The sequence below is a fragment of the Scyliorhinus torazame genome, chromosome 17 (genome assembly GCF_047496885.1).
Source record: "Scyliorhinus torazame isolate Kashiwa2021f chromosome 17, sScyTor2.1, whole genome shotgun sequence".
NCBI classification, from domain to species: domain Eukaryota; kingdom Metazoa; phylum Chordata; class Chondrichthyes; order Carcharhiniformes; family Scyliorhinidae; genus Scyliorhinus; species Scyliorhinus torazame.
In genome coordinates, this window is record NC_092723.1 from 49,904,566 (window position 1) to 49,923,197 (window position 18,632).

Below are 18,632 nucleotides of genomic sequence, written 5' to 3' on the forward strand. Positions count from 1 at the left end.
GATTTTTGTTTTCTCACAAAGAGTACAAATACTGTTTGTAATGGGCACTTCAGTGAGTAGCAGAAAGGCAACGCGGAACCTTGGACCACTGAGGCAACATAAGACAGTGGGGCAGAAAGTTTTAGCCTTTCATTTTCGATTGTCCAGCAGTCCACAGGATTACAGCATGTTCTCTTCCCTTCCGTTTTAAAAGCTGCTTTGTGCAGATGTCCCTTTAAATGCTCTGGCTTGATTGACAGGAGAACGAGCCAAACAGGACACCGACTCCACCCAGGCGTCTGAGTGTTCAGGTGCAGAACTGGGCGAGGCGAGGGAAGAGTATTAAAAGTCCTGGCGAAGGCAGACGATCGAGAGGAGTCCGAAGAGGAGGATAACGTAAACATGGCTTATGTGAAGACAGTTACAGCCGGTGAATTATTTGATTGTCAGGATAATTCCACATTGGCTCTCCCGCGCCCCGAGACGCTGAGCACCTTGACCCGAGTGGACAGCGAGAAGAGAGTCAGCAGCCAAGTGCGGATGACGATGCAGAATAAGAGAAATCAACAGAACTCCATTAAAAAAGGTCGGGGTCCCACTCGCCGCCTTTCCTCCCGCTATAACGCAAGTTTTCTTTTCTGGAGAAATACCATTAACAAACAAGTTAATGATTGCGTCTTTCACGATCTTATGTTTGCAATTATAATACAATAGAGATCAATATTTGAGCGCGACTATAAAGCTTTAATGGTGATGCTGCATTAATTAAAGTAATATTAACTAATTACTATCTTAATTTGATGCAAACAGCATTGGAAATGAAAAACTTTTCACTTTGTATTGAAATATTTTAATCTTTTAACCTCCTGATTCATGGTGGCACAGTGGTTAGCAATGCTGCTTCACAGTGCCAGGGACCTGGGTTCAGTTCCTGCCAATGTGGAATTTGCGCTTTCTCCCTGTATTTGCGAGAATTTCTTTCCTCCGGGCGCCCCTGTTTCCAAAGATGTGCAGGTTAGGTGGATTGGCCTTGATGTAAAATGTCCCTTAGTGTCCACGGATGTGCAGGTTTGGTGGGGTTATGGGTTAGGGCGGGACAGTTGAGTCAGGTGCACTTTCAGAGAATCATCAGTTGATGCCGACTTGATGGGCCGAAGGGCCTCCTGTAGGGATTCCATGATTCTGAGTAGACATATTTTGTTTTGGATTTTACAAAAGTATATTTTTATTATCATTACAGTTTACTGACAATTTTTACATTTTGTCGCAATGAAATGTTTACATATTGAGAACGGTACTATTGGCCTGGATCCGAAGGCATGATTTATTTCAATTGAAACTATGTACTTGAGTCACAATGATAATCGTATATAACTTTAGTTACATTTTGATGTATAATAAATGCAGTATTACTGGTGTTGCTTAGAATTTTTTCTCTTTCTGCTTCTGTGTGATGTAGAATTATCAAATGGACTGTGGAACATGAACCAAAGAGACATTCTCAATTTTAGAAATTCAGTTGGAGGAACAATCACGAAGAATATAGATCTGAGGCGCAAGGTAATTAAAAAAACACATTTCTTCGACCTTTGACACGCAGCATATCAGCTTTCATAATCTATAATAAGGTGATGTAAAATCAGACTAATATCGGGTTACAATTCATTTAGCAGGTTATGAAATTTTGCCTAACATGCTGCCACCCATATCTGTGTTCAGGTAATTAGATTCCATAATATAAGTGTTACCTAATTTCCAGCAAAGCTGCTAAAATCTTACTGACTTACTGTCCTTGAAAGGGTGGGAATAAAATACAATTATTCTTGGTAATACATTTATATTTTCATTTTGCACTGTGCAGTAAAATTGCACCACTTTTCAAAATTTGAACTAGAACCTAATTCAGATTTAGTTCGAATTAATTTCGGTTTAGCAATGTTAATTATTGCAATTTATGCAAATGTGAAATGGAGGACTATTACGACAAAGAAAAGTTTCAAGACCTAAAATATATACATGTTAGTTCATGGGATGTGTATTCATTTGTTCACGAGATGCGGGTAATGCTGAAAAAGCTTTCTGCCCCGAGAAAGTAATGGGGGGCTTTCCTTCACCACTGTAATATGTTGCGATGGTTTTAGGAAAATAATTTACATTTTCACAGTCATTTTTCAAGCATGTTCACTGTTTTTAGTCAAGGGCAACAGCATAGTACAGAGCAAGATCTCCCAAACAACCATGAGATGAATAATCAGCTAATTTTTGGTGTTTCATGTGGGTGGATTATTGACCAGAACACACACAGACATTTCAGCCTGTTCTAATACTGCAGTGGAACATGTCCAACAGGGATACAGGCAGATGGAGGGTTGGTGCAGAAATATATTTTCTACAATGGTTGGAATGTTGATGGTGCTGCAAGCCGTCCTCCAGAACCGAACTGTATGTGTCGGGCTTAATTTATGTATCAAAGCAGGATTAAAACCCACAGTGCTACCAACTAGGTGTAAACTAACACTTGATCCTAGAATGTCCTCACTGGTATTCCTTCACTGCTGCTGTAACCTTGCCAGAGTAGAACAGAAATCCCATTCACAAATGTATCTTGCTCATCCTCCCTCTTCTGTCCACCTCTCAACTCTCACCCTGCCTTTCTCCTCATTCATGGCTATGCCAACTGAATAAACTCTTTGGCCTCTCTAGCCCTCCCTTCTTCCTTAAACACTTCTTAGAATGTCCTTGACCAAGTTTCCAGTAACTCTTCCTGGTATCTCTTTTCACTGTGTGTCTATTTTTTGATTAATCCTGAACAATTAAGAACGTTTTCCTGCCGAACAAATGAACTCGTTCCGCAAAACTTCTTCCTGTATTGTTTTATTGAAATTATTTAATTTAAGTGCCTGTTTAAGCTGAATTTTTACCACACCAAAAATAACTTGGACATATTAAGTTATGGTGTAACCAATTTATAAAAAAATATATATATATTTTTTAAATTCAATTTTAACAAATTTTCAACAACCCCCCCCCCCCTTACAGAAAGAAAACACACACAGAGACACCGTACGCCCAAATTATATAGAGAAGTCCCCCAATATACAACCCCCCCCCCCCCCATGAAACAAAATAAACACATACCCGGAGACCCCCCAGGTTGCTGCTGCTGACCTCCTCCTAACGTTCCGCCAGAAAGTCTAGGAACGGTTGCCACCGCCTGAGGAACCCTTGCACAGATTCCCGCAAGGCACACTTTACCCTCTCCAATTTAATGAACCCTGCCATGTCATTAATCCAAGCTTCTACGCTTGGGGGCTTCGCATCCTTCCACAGTAGCAGAATCCTCCGCCGGGCTACCAGGGACACAAAGGCCAGAATACCGGCCTCTTTCGCCCCCTGCACTCCCGGCGCATCCGATACCCCAAATAATGCTAACCCCCAGCTCGGCTTGACCCGGGTGTTCACCACCTTGGACATGGTCCTCGCAAAGCCCCTCCAAAACCCCTCCAGCGCTGGGCACTCCCAGAACATATGGGCATGATTTGCCAGGCTCCCCGAGCACCTCACACACCTGTCCTCTACCCCAAAAAACCTACTCAACCTCACCCCTGTCATATGTGCCCTGTGAACAACTTTAAACTGTATCAGGATGAGCCTGGCGCAAGAGGAGGAAGAATTAACCCTACCCAGGACATCAGCCCACAGACCCTCATCTATCTCCTCCCCGAGCTGCTCCTCCACCGAGGCCTCCTCCTCTTCCTGCATCTCCTGATAGATCGCCGAGACCTTGCCTTCTCCGACCCATGCACCCAAAATCACCCTGTCATGAATCCTTCGTGCTGGAAGCAGAAGGAATTCCCTCACCTGCCGTCTCACAAACGCCCTCAGCTGCATGTACCTGAAGGCGTTTCCAGGGGGCAGCCCAAATTTCTCCTCCAGAGCCCCAAGGCTCGCGAACGTCCCATCTATAAACAGGTCCCCATTCTTTTAATTCCTGCCTGATGCCAGCTCAGAAATCCCCCCATCCATTCTTCCCGGGACGAACCGATGGTTCTCTCGAATCGGGGACCAAACCGAGGCCCCCATCTCTCCCCTGTGCCGCCTCCACTGCCTCCAAATTTTCAGAGTTGGTGTAACCAATTTTAAACTGTTTGAATAATGCAACATTGCTGGGAACAGAAAGTTAACTTTCTCTAAAATTACTGTTATTTTACATAGACATTAGCCAAATTGAACAAAGTGTTATCTCTCAAAGATGAGATGAAACGCAGCTAAATTATTTGTTTGGTTTTTCGGGCTAGAATCATAGAATTCCAGGGTAGCACAGTGGCTATCACTGTGGCTTCACAGCGCCAGGGTCCCAGGTTTGATTCCCTGCTGGGTCACTGTCTGTGCGGAGTCTGCACTTTCTCCCCGTGTTTGTGTGAGTTTCCTCCGGGTGCTCCTGTTTCTCCCCCACAGTCCAAAGCCATGCAGGTTAGGTGGATAGGCCATGATAAATTGCCCTTAGTGTCCAAAAAGGTTTGGAGGGATTACTGGGTTGCGGGGATAGGATGGAAGTGAGGGCTTAAGTGGGTCGATGGAAACTCGATGGGCCGAACGGCCTCCTGCATTGTATGTTCTACGTTCCTCCAGTGCAGAAGGAGGCCATTCGGCCCATCAAGTCTGCACCGACTCTCTGAAAGAGGGAACCTACCTAGGCCCACTCACCGCCCTATCCCTGTAACCCATAACCCCACCGAACCAACACATGTTAGCATGGCCAATCCACTTTGTGGGAGCAATGTTGGCCAGAACATGAAGATACATCCCAGCACCGATTCAAATAGGGAACAGAATCTTTAATGTCAACCAAAAACCAAAAAGATTAAGGATTGGTTCAAATTTTTTTTTGACAGTGTAAATAAATTTTGAAGGCAAAAATGTTGACCGTGCTGCAGCAATCTTCTAGAACTGAACTGATGTTCCAACTGCTAAGGGCAGGGCTGATGGCAAATGCCGAATTGTTAAAATCCCAGAAATGAAACTTGAAACAATTACTGTCAATTGTGTTTGTAATTTGAATAATATGGGGAAAGGTATGAAATCCGAAGAGATATGTCCCGGAGTGTGATTTTTCATTAAAGTTTATCAAGAAATATTTTTAAAAGACAAAATAAAATAGAGGTATTGTACACTTTTACTCTTCCCAATCTGTTATACAACACCTTACAGATCGTAAAATCTGTAAATATCCAATAGTGTTACCACACAGTGCTTTTATATTTCTTGGGGCTGTTTCTGGGAAACACCAACAGTTAGTTTTTCAAATCAAGCTTCCTTCTCACACACACTGCTTGCTGGGAGGTAAACATCTATTCCTACTGTGGGCTGTGAACTAAAAGGAACAGCTTTCTCGGTAGGTTTCAGTATCTCCTTAAATATATTTTTTCCTTTGATCTCTCCCGTATCTGACCTAATTTATTTTGAACTGCCCTCTCTTAGACTCAATTACTTTCATCTTCTTTAGCCAATGGAGTTTAAAGGCATGTCTTCCTTATGACACATTTCCTTCACAGCTTGTATCTCTTCCTTTGAAGCCTAATAACACCCATTCTTCCTATATTACCTTGGGTGAGCATCTGTTTGCATTTTTGCTAAAACAATTAACATATCAAATGCACTAGCTCCATGTACACATTCACTCTGTCCCTGCCTTAATTATTTTACTCACATATTCTCGCAGTTTAAAACCCTAACCCACACAATATATTCACATTTCCCTGTTATTTTCATGGACTTGTGTCCGATTATGTATCGAAATTACAATTATTGTATTCAAGTACAATGCTCTCCCAATGCAAATAAAAAATAAAATAGAATTATCTTTGAATAACAATTGTCCTTCAGTCATGAATAACTTTAAAAAAAATATTCTTTTTGATGATCAATCTTATTTGTATTATCATTGTTCAGTTCGATCAGCCATGCTGCAAAACAAATAATTATAATTAAATAGACCACCAACATGTAAATGTGAAATTATATTTATTTGGTTGCCTTGCTTGCTAATTTATAATCATCTTATGGCTCTGATTGTATGTTGCTGGTGTTTCTGTTTCCATCATATCAAATTTATTACCTTTTAACATGTAGAAATATTGATATAAATTTTCAAGTCAATTCACGTATTCTGCACAGAAAGCTGCACTACATGTTTTGTAATGATCACATTAATAGACCATTATGCAGCATATCCAAACATTTCAGAATTGCCATCTTCAAGAAAATATGATTTAAATTGATTATTCCACTAATATTACCTGGATTTTAAACACGTGCTATTTACTTGTTAGGAAAGAGAATATCAATGCTGTAAAGTATATATGGTCTTGGGTGAAAAATAAATGTAGGGTGGCAGTCTTCTACCTAAAGAATATGAGGTCCAGAAGACTAATCATTTTTGTTTATTAATTTTAGTTTTTGATGGTGAATTATCCAGAATCACTGATTTCAGGCGTAGTAAATTAAACTTTGTCATTCTAAATTTAAGTATCTCATGACAGATGGGAATCTGGAGCAAAAGAGTAGCAGTTCTAAGTGTTCGACAGCAACTAACTAATGATTTTCATTACTGATCTTGTATGAAAATAAATAATGTCAGGTTCTAGTGGGTGGCTAATTGTTTAATATTCGGGCGATGGCTACAACCTCTGACAAAAATTTAAACGTAATTCAGGACCAGAGTCATCTCTTGGACCAGATTTGATTGCTGAGCTTTCCTAGTCCTTCCCTTGCTCTACTACAATCACCCCCATCCCCAATAGGCCTGAAGTTTTACCAAACCTTTTGTTTGGGTGTTGCTTGTGTTACCTAAGTCATAATTGCGTGGGGCAGCCAAAAGAGTCTTTTCCTGTGTAGAACTGTTGGACTCTTTATATAACGAGTTAAACAGACATCCATAGAAATGTCTGACAGGAAATTATGTGGGAATTCTTTGGCCGTGCCTGGTGCAAATCCTGCTATGCCGGGAGAATAGCAGGAGGGCTCCTAAAATGGGGTTTGTGCCAAGCGCCGAACAGTGCATGATGCTCCTGGCCATGACAGCTGATGTAAGGGCATGCACCAGATTTAAATTTGCTGGGACCGTTTGAAGTTGGATTTTCCCGGCTCCCGGTATTCTTCAACCCCCCCAACACCTGCCGCTGGCACGGTATGAAGCCGACAGGAATCACTCATGTCTCCACCGCCTGAGACCAGACGTGATGACCACACTGGCAGGTTCTGAGGATACAGGTGGTCAGGGACATGGGCAGGTGCAAATCATGCCCCTCCAAAATATGACTTTAGTATGGGGAGATCGCCATGCGTGGAAGACTTGCCACGATTCGCATCGATTTTCTCACCCAAAATGGCAGTCATATTTTGGGAGATTTACACCATCATTTAAAAGTGGTGCACTCAGAAAACAGTAAAGTGCAAAGTTGAGATTCCCTGAAGTATATTGTTTCCAGTGAATTACATTTTGCCATAGAATCCATGCTGCTTTGTGCCCACAGCATTTTATGTCCACCACCATATTTCCCGGCTCTGGGTCACTGACTGTGTGCAGTTTGCACATTCTCCCCGTGTTTGTGTGGGTTTCGCCCCCACAACCCAACGATGTGCAGGATGGGTGGATTGGCCATGCTAAATTGCCCCTTAATTGTAAAAAATGAATTGGATACTGTAAATTTATTTTTAAAGAGATTATTCCTGTGCATTTTCCGTATTTCTTTTTTAAAATTCATCTATAAGATGTGGGCACTGCTGGTTAGGCCAGCATTTATTGCCCATCCCTAGTTGCCCTTCAGAAGGTGGTGGTGAGGTGCAGTCCTTGCAATGTAGGTACACCCACCATGCAGTTGGGGAGGGAGATCTAGGATGATGCCCCGGCGACAATGAAGAAACGGTGATATATTTCCAATCAGGGAGGTGAGTGACTTGAAAGGGAACGCCCAGGTGGTAGGATTCCCAGGTATCTGCTGCTCTAGTGCTTCTAGATGGTGGTGGTTGTGGGGTTGGAAGGTGCTGCCTAAGGAACCTTGGTGAATTACTACAGTGCATTTTGTAGAGGGTACACACGGCTGCCACTGTTCGGTGGTGATGGTGGAGGGTTTGAATGTTTGTGGAAGGGTGAGCAATCAAGCGGGCTGCTGTTTCCTAGATGGTGTTGAGCTTCTTGAGGTTGTTGGAGCTGTACTCATCCAGGCAAATAGAGAGTATTCCATTACACTCCTGAAATGTGCCTTGTAGATGGTGAACAGGCTTTGGGGGAGGGGGGTCAGGAGGTGAATTACTTGACGTAGCATTCCTAGCATTTGACTTGCCCTGGTAGCCACAGTATTAATATGGCTAGTCCAGTTCAGTTTCGGATTAATGGTAACCCCAGGATGTTGATTGTGGGGGATTCAGTGATGGTAATGCTATTGAATGTCAAGCAGTGGTGGTTAGATCCTCTTTTGTAGGAGATGGTCATTGCCTGGCACTTGTGTGGTGCGAATGTAACTTGTCAGCTCAAGCCTGGATATTGTCCATGTTTTGCTGCATTTGGACATGGGCTACTTCATTATCTGAGGAGTCAGGAATGGTGTTTGAGCATTCATCTACAAACATCCCCACTTCTGACCTGGAAAGGAGGTCATTGGCGAAGCAGTTGAAGATGGTTGGGTTCGCACACTCCAATGAGTTGTTTAATTGTCCACCATTCACGGCTGGATGTGGCAAGATTACAGAGTTTAAATCTGATTTGTTTGTTCTGCAATCGCATAGCTCTGTCTATTATTTGCTGCTTATGCTGTTTGGCACACAAATAGTCATATGTTGTAACTTCATCAGATTGACACCTAATTTTTTGGTCTGCCTGATGTTGCTCCTGGCATGCTCTCCTGCACTCTTCATTTAACCAGGATTGATCCACTGGCTTGGTGGTAATGGTAGAGTGGGGGATATGCAGCGCCTTGAGATTAGAGATTGTGGTTGAGTACAATGTTGCTGATGGCCCACAGCGCTTCATGGATGCCCAGTTTTGATTTGCTATATCTGTTCGAAATCTATCCCATTTAGCACGGTAGTACTGCCACACAACATGATGGAGGGTAACCTCAATGTGAATACGGGACTTTGTCTCCACAAGGACTGCGCGGTGGTCACTTCTATCGATACTATCACGGTTAGATGCATCTGCAGCAGGCAGATGTTTTTCCCCACTTGTTGGTTCCCTCGCTACCTGCTCCAGTCTAGCAGCTGTGTCTTTTAAACCCGGCTGGCTCGGTCTGTAGTGGTACTACGGAGCCATTCATTTTTATTTTTTTTTAAATATTTTCTTAAGACATTTGTATTGTGAATTTTAACAAAATAAGCATCCACGCACCAAACCAACAACAAAACCCAGCCAACATGGCTTGCATAAACAACTCCCAATTCCCCATACTACTGAGCCACTCTTGGTGATGGTGAAGTTCCCCACCCAGAGCATATTCTGCACCCTTGTCACCATCAGTGCTTCCTCCAAGTGCAGTTCAACATGGGGTACTGATTTATCAGCGGATGGTGGCCGGTACGTGGTAATCAGCAAGAGATTTTGTTGCCCAAGTTTAATCTGAAGCCATAAGACTTCATGTGGTCCAGAGTCGGTTGAGGACTCAAAGGGCAACTCCCTCCCGACTATACCACTGTGCCATCACCTCTTCTGGGTCTGTCCTGCCAATGAGACAGGACATACCCAGGAATGGTGAGAGTCTTTAAGGTGATTATGTCAGGCTGTTGCTTAACTAGTCTGTGAGACATCACATCCAACTTTCGCACAAGCCCCCAGATGTTAGTGAGGAGGACTTTGCAGGGTCGACAGGGCTAGGCTTGCCATTGTCGTTTCCGGTGCCTGGTCCGATGCTGGGTTGTCCGTCCAGTTTAATTCCTTTTTTTGTTGAATACAACGGAGTGGCTTGCTGAGCCATTTCAGAGGGCATTTTAAGAGTCAACCACATTGCTGTGGGTCTGGAGTCACATGTAGGCCAGACCAGGTAAGGGCGGCAGATTTCCTTCCTAAAGGACATTGGTGGACTTGATGGGTTTTTACGACAAATGGCAATGGTTTCATGGCCATTAAATTCCATCACCTGCCGTGGTGGGATTCGAACCCCGGTCTCCAGATCGTTATCCTGGGTCTCTGGTTTACTAGTCCAGCGACAATACCACTTTGCCACCGTCTCCACTGTCTTCCCTACTTTTTGTGGATTATGTTCTTACAGTTAGCACTGCTGCAAACACCTTTAAAATATCATGGAATTTTACAGTGCAAAATCATTTTTGTAGCAACAGAGAATAGCTCCAGCCTGGTTTGTAAGTTTTAGTCCTGTCATGAGCTTCATACATTGAAAATTGTAGGTTTGGTAATATCTGATCCTAGACACCAAGTGCGGTATTTACCTTGTCTATTCTATTTCCATGTAGGTGGTCATATCCCAGTTTTAAAATTCAAATCTGACAAAACAGTAGAGACTTCTGGTCAGCCATGCTTGTTGTGGAGTGGTGCCCCTCAAGCTATAAGCTTCTGGCACAGCCGAGCGACCTGTTCCAGGAAATGAAAGCTAGTTAGCTATGAAAAACAGGAGAAAGTCTGCCTTGTGCAGTAATAGATGAAGGGAGAGAAACAAATAAAACCAGAGTGACAGCATGTGCTGACAGGCTTTGTAAATGGTGACCTAAACAGACATTACTCATGCAAAAGCTGAACGTGCTTTTTCTCATACCATTACGAGGAGTCTACACATACTCTAATGTAATTAATTGCCAGCTGGAAATACCCACATAACGAGAGCCAAAGCTAGCTTTCAAGATTTGTCAAATGGTACAATTGTGTGCACTTGCTCCTACCTGACTGTTCTTGTCTTTTTTGGAAAAAAAAAAACAATCAGTAAAGATGTGTGTTTTAAAATATGAATTCAAAATGTCTCAAAGTGAACTGGGTTGCAAATTAAGCCTGGGATTTCCTGCTCCCCCATAATGTGTTTTCCATGGCGGAGATGTTTCGCCGTTGGCCACCGCAAGATCTTCTGGTCCTGCCAATGGCGTTTTGTGTGTCTCAACCATCCTGCCACCTATGGTGGGGTCCACTTCGGGCGGGACCAGAAGTGCTGGAATATTCAGCCCCCAGTCTAAGACTGGTGCAGCAAATGCCTAGCACAGAAAGTTTGAAATTGTATCATCAATCCCTTTTCCAATACTGCAAGAGGTTCAGAGATCAGACAATACAAATTTGGACTGGACAGGGAGACTCTTGATGCAGTGGTATTAAGAATATTAAGCAACAAATATTATACTTAACAAAGGAAAGCAGCTGATAGCCTATGGGAGGAATTCTCCGCCCCCCCCCCCCCCCCTCGCCAGGTGGGAGAATCGCCGGGGCGCCACGCGTGTCCTGCCCCAACGCGATTTCCCCCCCCCCAAACCGGCACGGCGAGAATCACGGCTGGCAACGGGCGAGTGTCGATTCTCCGACCCGGATGGGCCGAGCGGCCTGCCCAATATGATGGGTTCCCGCCGGCGCCGTCCACACCTGCTCATTGCCGGCGGGAACAGCGCGGGAACGCTTGGGGATGGGGGGGGGCGACCTGTGGGGGGGGGGGGGTTCCTGCACCGGTGGGGGGCTCAAATGGGGTCTGGCCCGCGGTCGGTGCCCACCGATCGGCACGCCGGCCTCTCTGAAGGAGGACCTCCTTTCCTCCGCTGCCCCGCAAGATCCATCCGATATCCGATATTTTCTTGCGGGGAGGACGGCAACCACGCATGCGGGGGCTGGGACCGGCCAACCCACACCTGCGCGGGTGAGCCGCGTCATTTACGCGGCGCTGCTTTTACGTGGCGCCAAGGCCCGGCGCACGTAAATGACGCGACGGGAGAATAGGGGGCTGGGAGCGGGCTCCGACGCCGGAGTGAAACACTCCGGTTTTTACTCCGGCGTCAGCAGTTAGACTCCCGATGGGAGAATTGCGCCCAAGGTTTTTGCTTTCACTGACTCTTCTGGCTTGTGGCTTCTGTTGTTCTTTCTCCCCCACTGATTTTAACGTTCAATAAGTAAGTTTGGAGTGCTTTTGCTTTCATATACCCTGTATACAGGGGCTCTTCTTGTATTGTCATGTTCTAATGTTGTTATCTGTCTGCTAATGGTGACATTAACTGTCAATTGTGATCACCAGTCCCGAGCAGTGATCATGAGCCAAACATTAACGAGCTCTCAATACATTGGGCGCGATTCTCCCATCGGCAGTCTAAGTGCCGACGCCGGAGGGAAAACTGGAGTGTTTCACTCCGGCGTCCGAGCCCGCTCCCAGACCCCTATTCTCCCGCCCCCGGGTCGGGTCATTTACGCGCGCCGGGCCTTGGCGCCGTGTAAAAGCGGCACCGCGTAAATGATGCGGCAAGGCGTCACCCACGCATGCGCGGTTGCCGTCCTCCCCGAGGCCGCCCTGCAAGAAGATGTCGGATGGATCTTGTGGGGCAGCGGAGGAAAGGAGGTCCTCCTTCAGAGAGGCCGGCCCGCCGATCGGTGGGCACCGATCGCGGGCCAGACCCCATTTGAGGCCCCCCCCCCCCCCCCCCAGCGTTCCCATGCTGTTCCCGCCGGCAGCGACCAGGTGTGGACGGCGCCGGCGGGAACTCGTCATATTCGGCAGGCCGCTCGGCCCATCCAGGCCGGAGAATCGCCACTCGCCCATTGCAAATGGCGAGCGGCGATTCTCCCAGCGGCCAGCCGTGATTCTCGTTGCACCAGTTTGGGGGGGGTGGGAGAATCGCGGCGTGGCGGGATACGCGCGGCACCATGGCGATTCTCCCACCCGGCATGGTGGGGGGGGGGGGGGAATTCCGCCCATTTGGTTTGAATTGACTCATGCCATGCAGGCACTCTATAATTAACTCTTTTACCAGGAACGGATGCAAAATATCCACAACCCAGACAAATAAAGACAAGTGTGAAAAGGCTCACATTTCCTACAGTATGATGATTTTGAAAACCAGACCATCGAATACATTAATCAAATCTGAAAATGAAAAAGAGTTATGTTTTGATTATATTTGCATACTGAACAGTTCAATTAATTTTGTTATTTTCACACTTAAAGTATACATTGATCTTCACCTTTCTGGAAGACACTGAAAACCCTTAACTACACCATGTAACGCATGAGAAAACATCATAGCCACTTTTCACATGGCAAGTTTCCAAATAGCAATTAAATACATGATTAGTTGATTGAGAGAAGATTGGCTGGGATAGCAGAACTGTGTGATCTGAATAGTGCCTTGGCAGTGAGTATTAGGGGATATTTGACTGTCATTGCATCACGGCTGAATCTGATCCTTTTCACATCCTTTTCACATCTGTCATCCACAGACATGCATCTCCAGCAGGAGTTACTGAATACAAATGAGTTAAATGTCTCTGGCCTCTTACCCCCATAGAGATTGGCTAATTCGAGGTGGATCAATTTCTCTGTATGTAAGGAGATAATTCCGGGTTTTGTCAATGAAAAAAACACCATGCTACCCTTACATTTCCTTAAGTGCATTATGACTCTCTGCCCTACTATACTTATTAATTACACCTTTTTGCTCAGATCAGCTTTCAAGACTTTGAATATTGTCAGATTTTATTAAGTTAATTGACTACAAGTCTGTTTTTTTTTTGAGCATTACTCTCTGCACAATTGACAGCCATGCCTTCAGCTGCCAAGACCCTAAACTCTGGAATTCTCTTTTCCTCTGCTTTTCCACCTCTCTTGACCGATTTAAGAAGCCACCGCTCTGATCAAGCTTTTGGACACTTGTCCAGTCTGAGTGCCTTGGGATATTATCGGCACTGTGGTAGTTGTTGACCTCTAAATACTGTCCAGTCAGAAATATCAACTCGGCCAACACTTGCTCGGCAATAGCTACTTCTTGACTCACAAATATCCTTTTAATGTTAGTCTTGCTACAATTTTGCATTTAGGGGAACATTAACTTCATATTCTTGTATTAATATCTCATTTCCCTTTTTAAAAAAAACACGTGAAGGAACAAGAACAGAAGAAACATGAACAGGCTTGCTTGTTTTGATTATATCCTGACAGGTTTTAAACCTTTTTCTGTTTACTTGTTTGAATTAAGACTCTTGCCCTACATGGATATTTTCAATCAGTTCAAAAGTGTTATTGAAAGCAGTTTTGCTACTCATATAATTGAAGTTTTTAAGCTTTGCAGGTGGCTCATTCACACACCAATAGGATTTTAAAAAATGTTCTTTTCAACTATCCCACACCTATACTCCACCCAGATTTTTGGGTGTAACGTTTTGTTAAGAATGTGACTCGGCTTTCTTGTTAAGAAATAAGGCGTGCAAATACAATTGTGGCTGGTTCCAGCTTCAAATTGTAAACTTTCTATCCTTGCTTGAGGAAAGGAGGAGTTTACAGCCCGTCAGAAGATTCTTTCATGGAATCAGAAAATACATGGTAATCAGCAAGGAACCAGGCCCTTCGGTCCATCAAGTCTGCATCGACTCTTTCAAAGAGCATAATAATAATCTTTATTGTCACAAATAGGCTGACATTAACACTGCAATGAAGTTACTGTGAAAAGCCCCTAGTCGCCACATTCCGGTGCCTATTCGGGTACACGGAGGGAGAATTCAGAATGTTCTAATTACCTAACAACACGTCTTTTGGGACTTGTTGGAGGAAACCGGAGCACCCGGAGTAAACCCACGCAGACACGGGGAATACGTGCACACTCCACGCAGACTGTGACCCAAGCCGGGAATCGAACCTGGGACCCTGGAGCTGTGAAGCAACAGTGCTACCCACTTTGCTACCGTACTTCTAGTTTGTCCCACTTTCCCCATATTCCTGCACTATTTTCCTTCTTCCAAGTATTTAGTCAACTCCCTTTTTGAATGCAGTTTCTAGAATTTCTTTGCTGGTTGTTCAAACCGTGAAGTGTTTTCCACCCAATTCTACCGAAGTTATAGAATAGGATTAGGGGCATCTTTTGGCGGCACAATGGCATAATGGTTAGCACTGTTGCCTCACAGCTCCTTGGAACCGGTTTCAATTCCGGGCTCGTTTGACTGTCTGGAGTTTGCACCGAAATCTTTGGATCCTCACTGTATTCAGGTGATGTCCCGGAGGACTGGAGAATAGCCAATGTTGTTCCTCTGTTTAAGAAGGGTAGCAAGGATAATCCAGGGAACTACAGGCCGGTGAGCCTTACTTCAGTGGTAGGGAAATTACTGGAGAGAATTCTTCGAGACAGGATCTATTCCCATTTGGAAGCAAATGGACGTATTAGTGAGAGGCAGCATGGTTTTGTGAAGGGGCGGTCATGTCTCACTAACTTGATAGAGTTTTTCGAGGAGGTCACTAAGATGATTGATGCAGGTAGGGCAGTGGATGTTGTCTATATGGACTTCAGTAAGGCCTTTGACAAGGTCCCTCATGGTAGACTAGTACAAAAGGTGAAGTCACACGGGATCAGGGGTGTCTGGCAAGGTGGATACAGAACTGGCTAGGTCATAGAAGGCAGAGAGTAGCAATGGAAGGATGCTTTTCTAATTGGAGGGCTGTGACCAGTGGTGTTCCACAGGGATCAGTGCTGGGACCACAGGGATTAGTGCTGGGACCTTTGCTGTTTGTAGTATATATATAAATGAGTTGGAGGAAAATGTAACTGGTCTGATTAGTAAGTTTGCAGACGACACAAAGGTTGGTGGAATTGCGGATAGCGATGAGGACTATCCGACGATACAGCAGGATTTAGATTGTTTGGAGACTTGGGCGGAGAGATGGCAGATGGAGTTTAATCCGGATAAACATCTTCTTTTCAGTGGCACAATTTAAGAAATCACCTGAATATGATGCATATTTTTCAAAATAGCACAGGCAGAAGCAGTACACGCCCAAAATGGAGCCTGCCCAATATCAAAATTGACAGTCTATGTTACGGGTGTGCACTTGTTAGATAGTGATATTCATCATTTACGCTGCCTTGAGACCTCTTGAACACAAGAGGGAAAACCACTCTTGTTTTCACAAATGTTCAATGTTTCCTCTTTCTGTCTTAATTTTCAGTTGCCAAATTGAGAAACATATTCACACATGTTTTTCCAGTTGAACCAAGAGTCCCGTTCCATTAATATTTCAATTTATATTGAGTTTCAAAGGCCATCACTGAAGGAGCTTTTCAACAAATTGCTATTTCTTTTCTTAAAAAGAACATTGAACTTCTCTCCCTGTATGCTTGAATTAACTCCTCTTGCACGAGGGACAGCTAGAAATTGTTATTTGTGTTAATCAAGCATGCAAGTGTTTCTTTGACATGCCCAAAACAGTTAAAGAAAGCTAATGATAAACGGCAGGATTCGAATTCAGTAAAAGAGCTAAGCTAAATTCAGGAGGTACAGGAGAAGAGCTGAAATAGGCGCTAAAAGGCACAGAGAGAATGAGTAGAATTTAATAGAGCCTGCTGGAGCAGTTGTGATTGGTGGACGCGAGGGGGGGTGGGGGGGGGTTGGGGGTCAGGAGAACCAGGCAAGCGTACCTCCATAGGATTCACGACATTGGGGAAACAGTTCTCAATTATGTTGGGAACCCGATGGGAGAATTCCGCCTGCTGGGGTCAGGATGTCAATTAGACTCATTGACTCAGTCACTGGAGAGGAAATACAGTCAGGTTTGCATAGTCTTCAAGGCGGGGCCCTTTGCTGTCAGCCATTTGGTGCTTGATTGAGGGACTCCGCATTGGGAAGCGGATGGTGCCTCCCATCCCTCCCCACTCTCTGGTGACACCCATCCTGTGCCACTCATCTGGTGGCACCCATCCTGTGCCGAGGTATCTAGTGGTGATCCTCGTGCTGTGCCTCAGACCATTACTACTTCCGGTGGTGCTGCCAGCAAAAGAAAGCTGCCAGCCTCTGTCTAGCAGCACTCAGGAAAAAATCTGTATCAAATTGAGGGCTTTATTTCATGCAAGACCAGGGGTGAGATTCTCCGACCCCCCGCCGGGTCGGAGAATCGCCGGGGGCTGGCGTGAATCCCGCCCCCGCCGGTTGCCGAAGTCTCCGGCGCCGGAGACTTCGGCGGGGGCGGGAATCGCGCCGCGCCGGTTGGCGGGCCCCCCCTCACGATTCTCCGGCCCGGATGGGCTGAAGTCCCGCCGCTAAAATGCCTGTCCCGCCGGCGTAGATTAAACCACCTACCTTACCGGCGGGACAAGGCGGCGTGGGCAGGCTCCGGGGTCCTGGGGGGGGCGCGGGGCGATCTGGCCCCGAGGGGTGCCCTCACGGTGGCCTGGCCCGCGATCGGGGCCCACCGATCCGCGGGCGGGCCTGTGCCGTGGGGGCACTCTTTCCCTTCCGCCTCCGCCACGGTCTCCACCATGGCGGAGGCGGAAGAGACTCCCTCCACTGCGCATGCGAGGTAATGCCGTCAGCGGCCGCTAACGCTCCCGCGCATGCGCCGCCCGGAGATGTCATTTCCGCGCCAGCTGGCGGGGCACCAAAGACCTTTTCCGCCAGCTGGCGGGGCAGAAATTCATCCGCTGCCGACCTAGCCCCTTAAGGTTGGGGCTCGGCCCCCAAAGATGCGGAGCATTCCGCACCTTTGGGGCGGCGCGATGCCCGACTGATTTGCGCCGTTTTGGGCGCCAGTTGGCGGACATCGCGCCGTTTCCGGAGAATCTCACCCCTGATGTTGGCCCATTAAGTGCTTGAGGGCACTTGAACAGCACATTTTCGAAGTGATGTGGATATGGTGCTCGATTGAGGGACTCCGCATTGGGAAGCGGATGGTGCCTCCCATCCCTCCCCACTCTCTGGTGACACCCATCCTGTGCCACTCATCTGGTGGCACCCATCCTGTGCCGAGGTATCTAGTGGTGATCCTCGTGCTGTGCCAGTTTCTTCAGCCAGTTTCGAAGGAGGGAGCGGCCCTCTCATTGCTAACACTAATTCCCATCCAATGTATGGAAATAGGTTAGTGGAGAACATTAATTAAAAATGTTTTGTCATACAGACATAAAATGATAGCCAAAAGAAGGGTGGGGCTATTTCTGGAGGCATGGTGTGATACTAAATGAGTAGTTTACACCTGTCATCACGAAAGAAGAGAATTTTGCCAATGAAGAGGTAAAGAAAGTAGTAGTCGAAATAAGAAGCGGCTTAGCTTATTAGCTCACTCATCCAGGTGAGATGCATCTTATGCTGCCGAGGGAAGTAAAGTTGGAAATTGTGGAGGCTCTGGCCATAATCATCCAATTCTCCTTCATAATGGTAATAATGGCAGAGGACTGGAAGGTTGCAGGTATTATACCCCTGTTAGACACTTTGGAGAAGGAAAATCCCAGCAAATACAGGCCAGTCAGTTAAGGTCAGTGGTCTGGAATTTTCTTTGGAGACATCCATCTGGGACAAAATTAATTGACACTTGAAAACAATGTGGGTGAATGATTGAAAGTCAACATGGATTTCTTAAAGGAAAAAAGGGATAAGGAAAAGAGAGGAACTGAAAAGAGAACATCAACTTAAAAGGTTAGGTTAGAGTTAAAGGCAGAAGCTGAGGAAGGTCTGGGGAAGGCGAAATATTTCCTCAAAAGCTTAGCAGGAA

At 45.6% G+C, this 18,632-nt stretch overlaps 1 protein-coding gene across 1 annotated transcript in view; it reads left to right on the top strand.

The window, feature by feature from the left end:
- The first annotated feature begins 315 nt into the window (after positions 1-315).
- The window catches only part of LOC140393866 (plakophilin-1-like), an 80,723-nt gene continuing 62,406 nt past the window's right edge, over positions 316-18,632 (top strand). The window contains exons 1-2 of the mRNA XM_072480405.1: positions 316-565; positions 1,439-1,539. Coding sequence (XP_072336506.1) covers positions 382-565; positions 1,439-1,539 — 285 coding nt within the window. The 5' untranslated portion in view covers positions 316-381. The remainder of the gene's footprint in view (positions 566-1,438; positions 1,540-18,632) is intronic.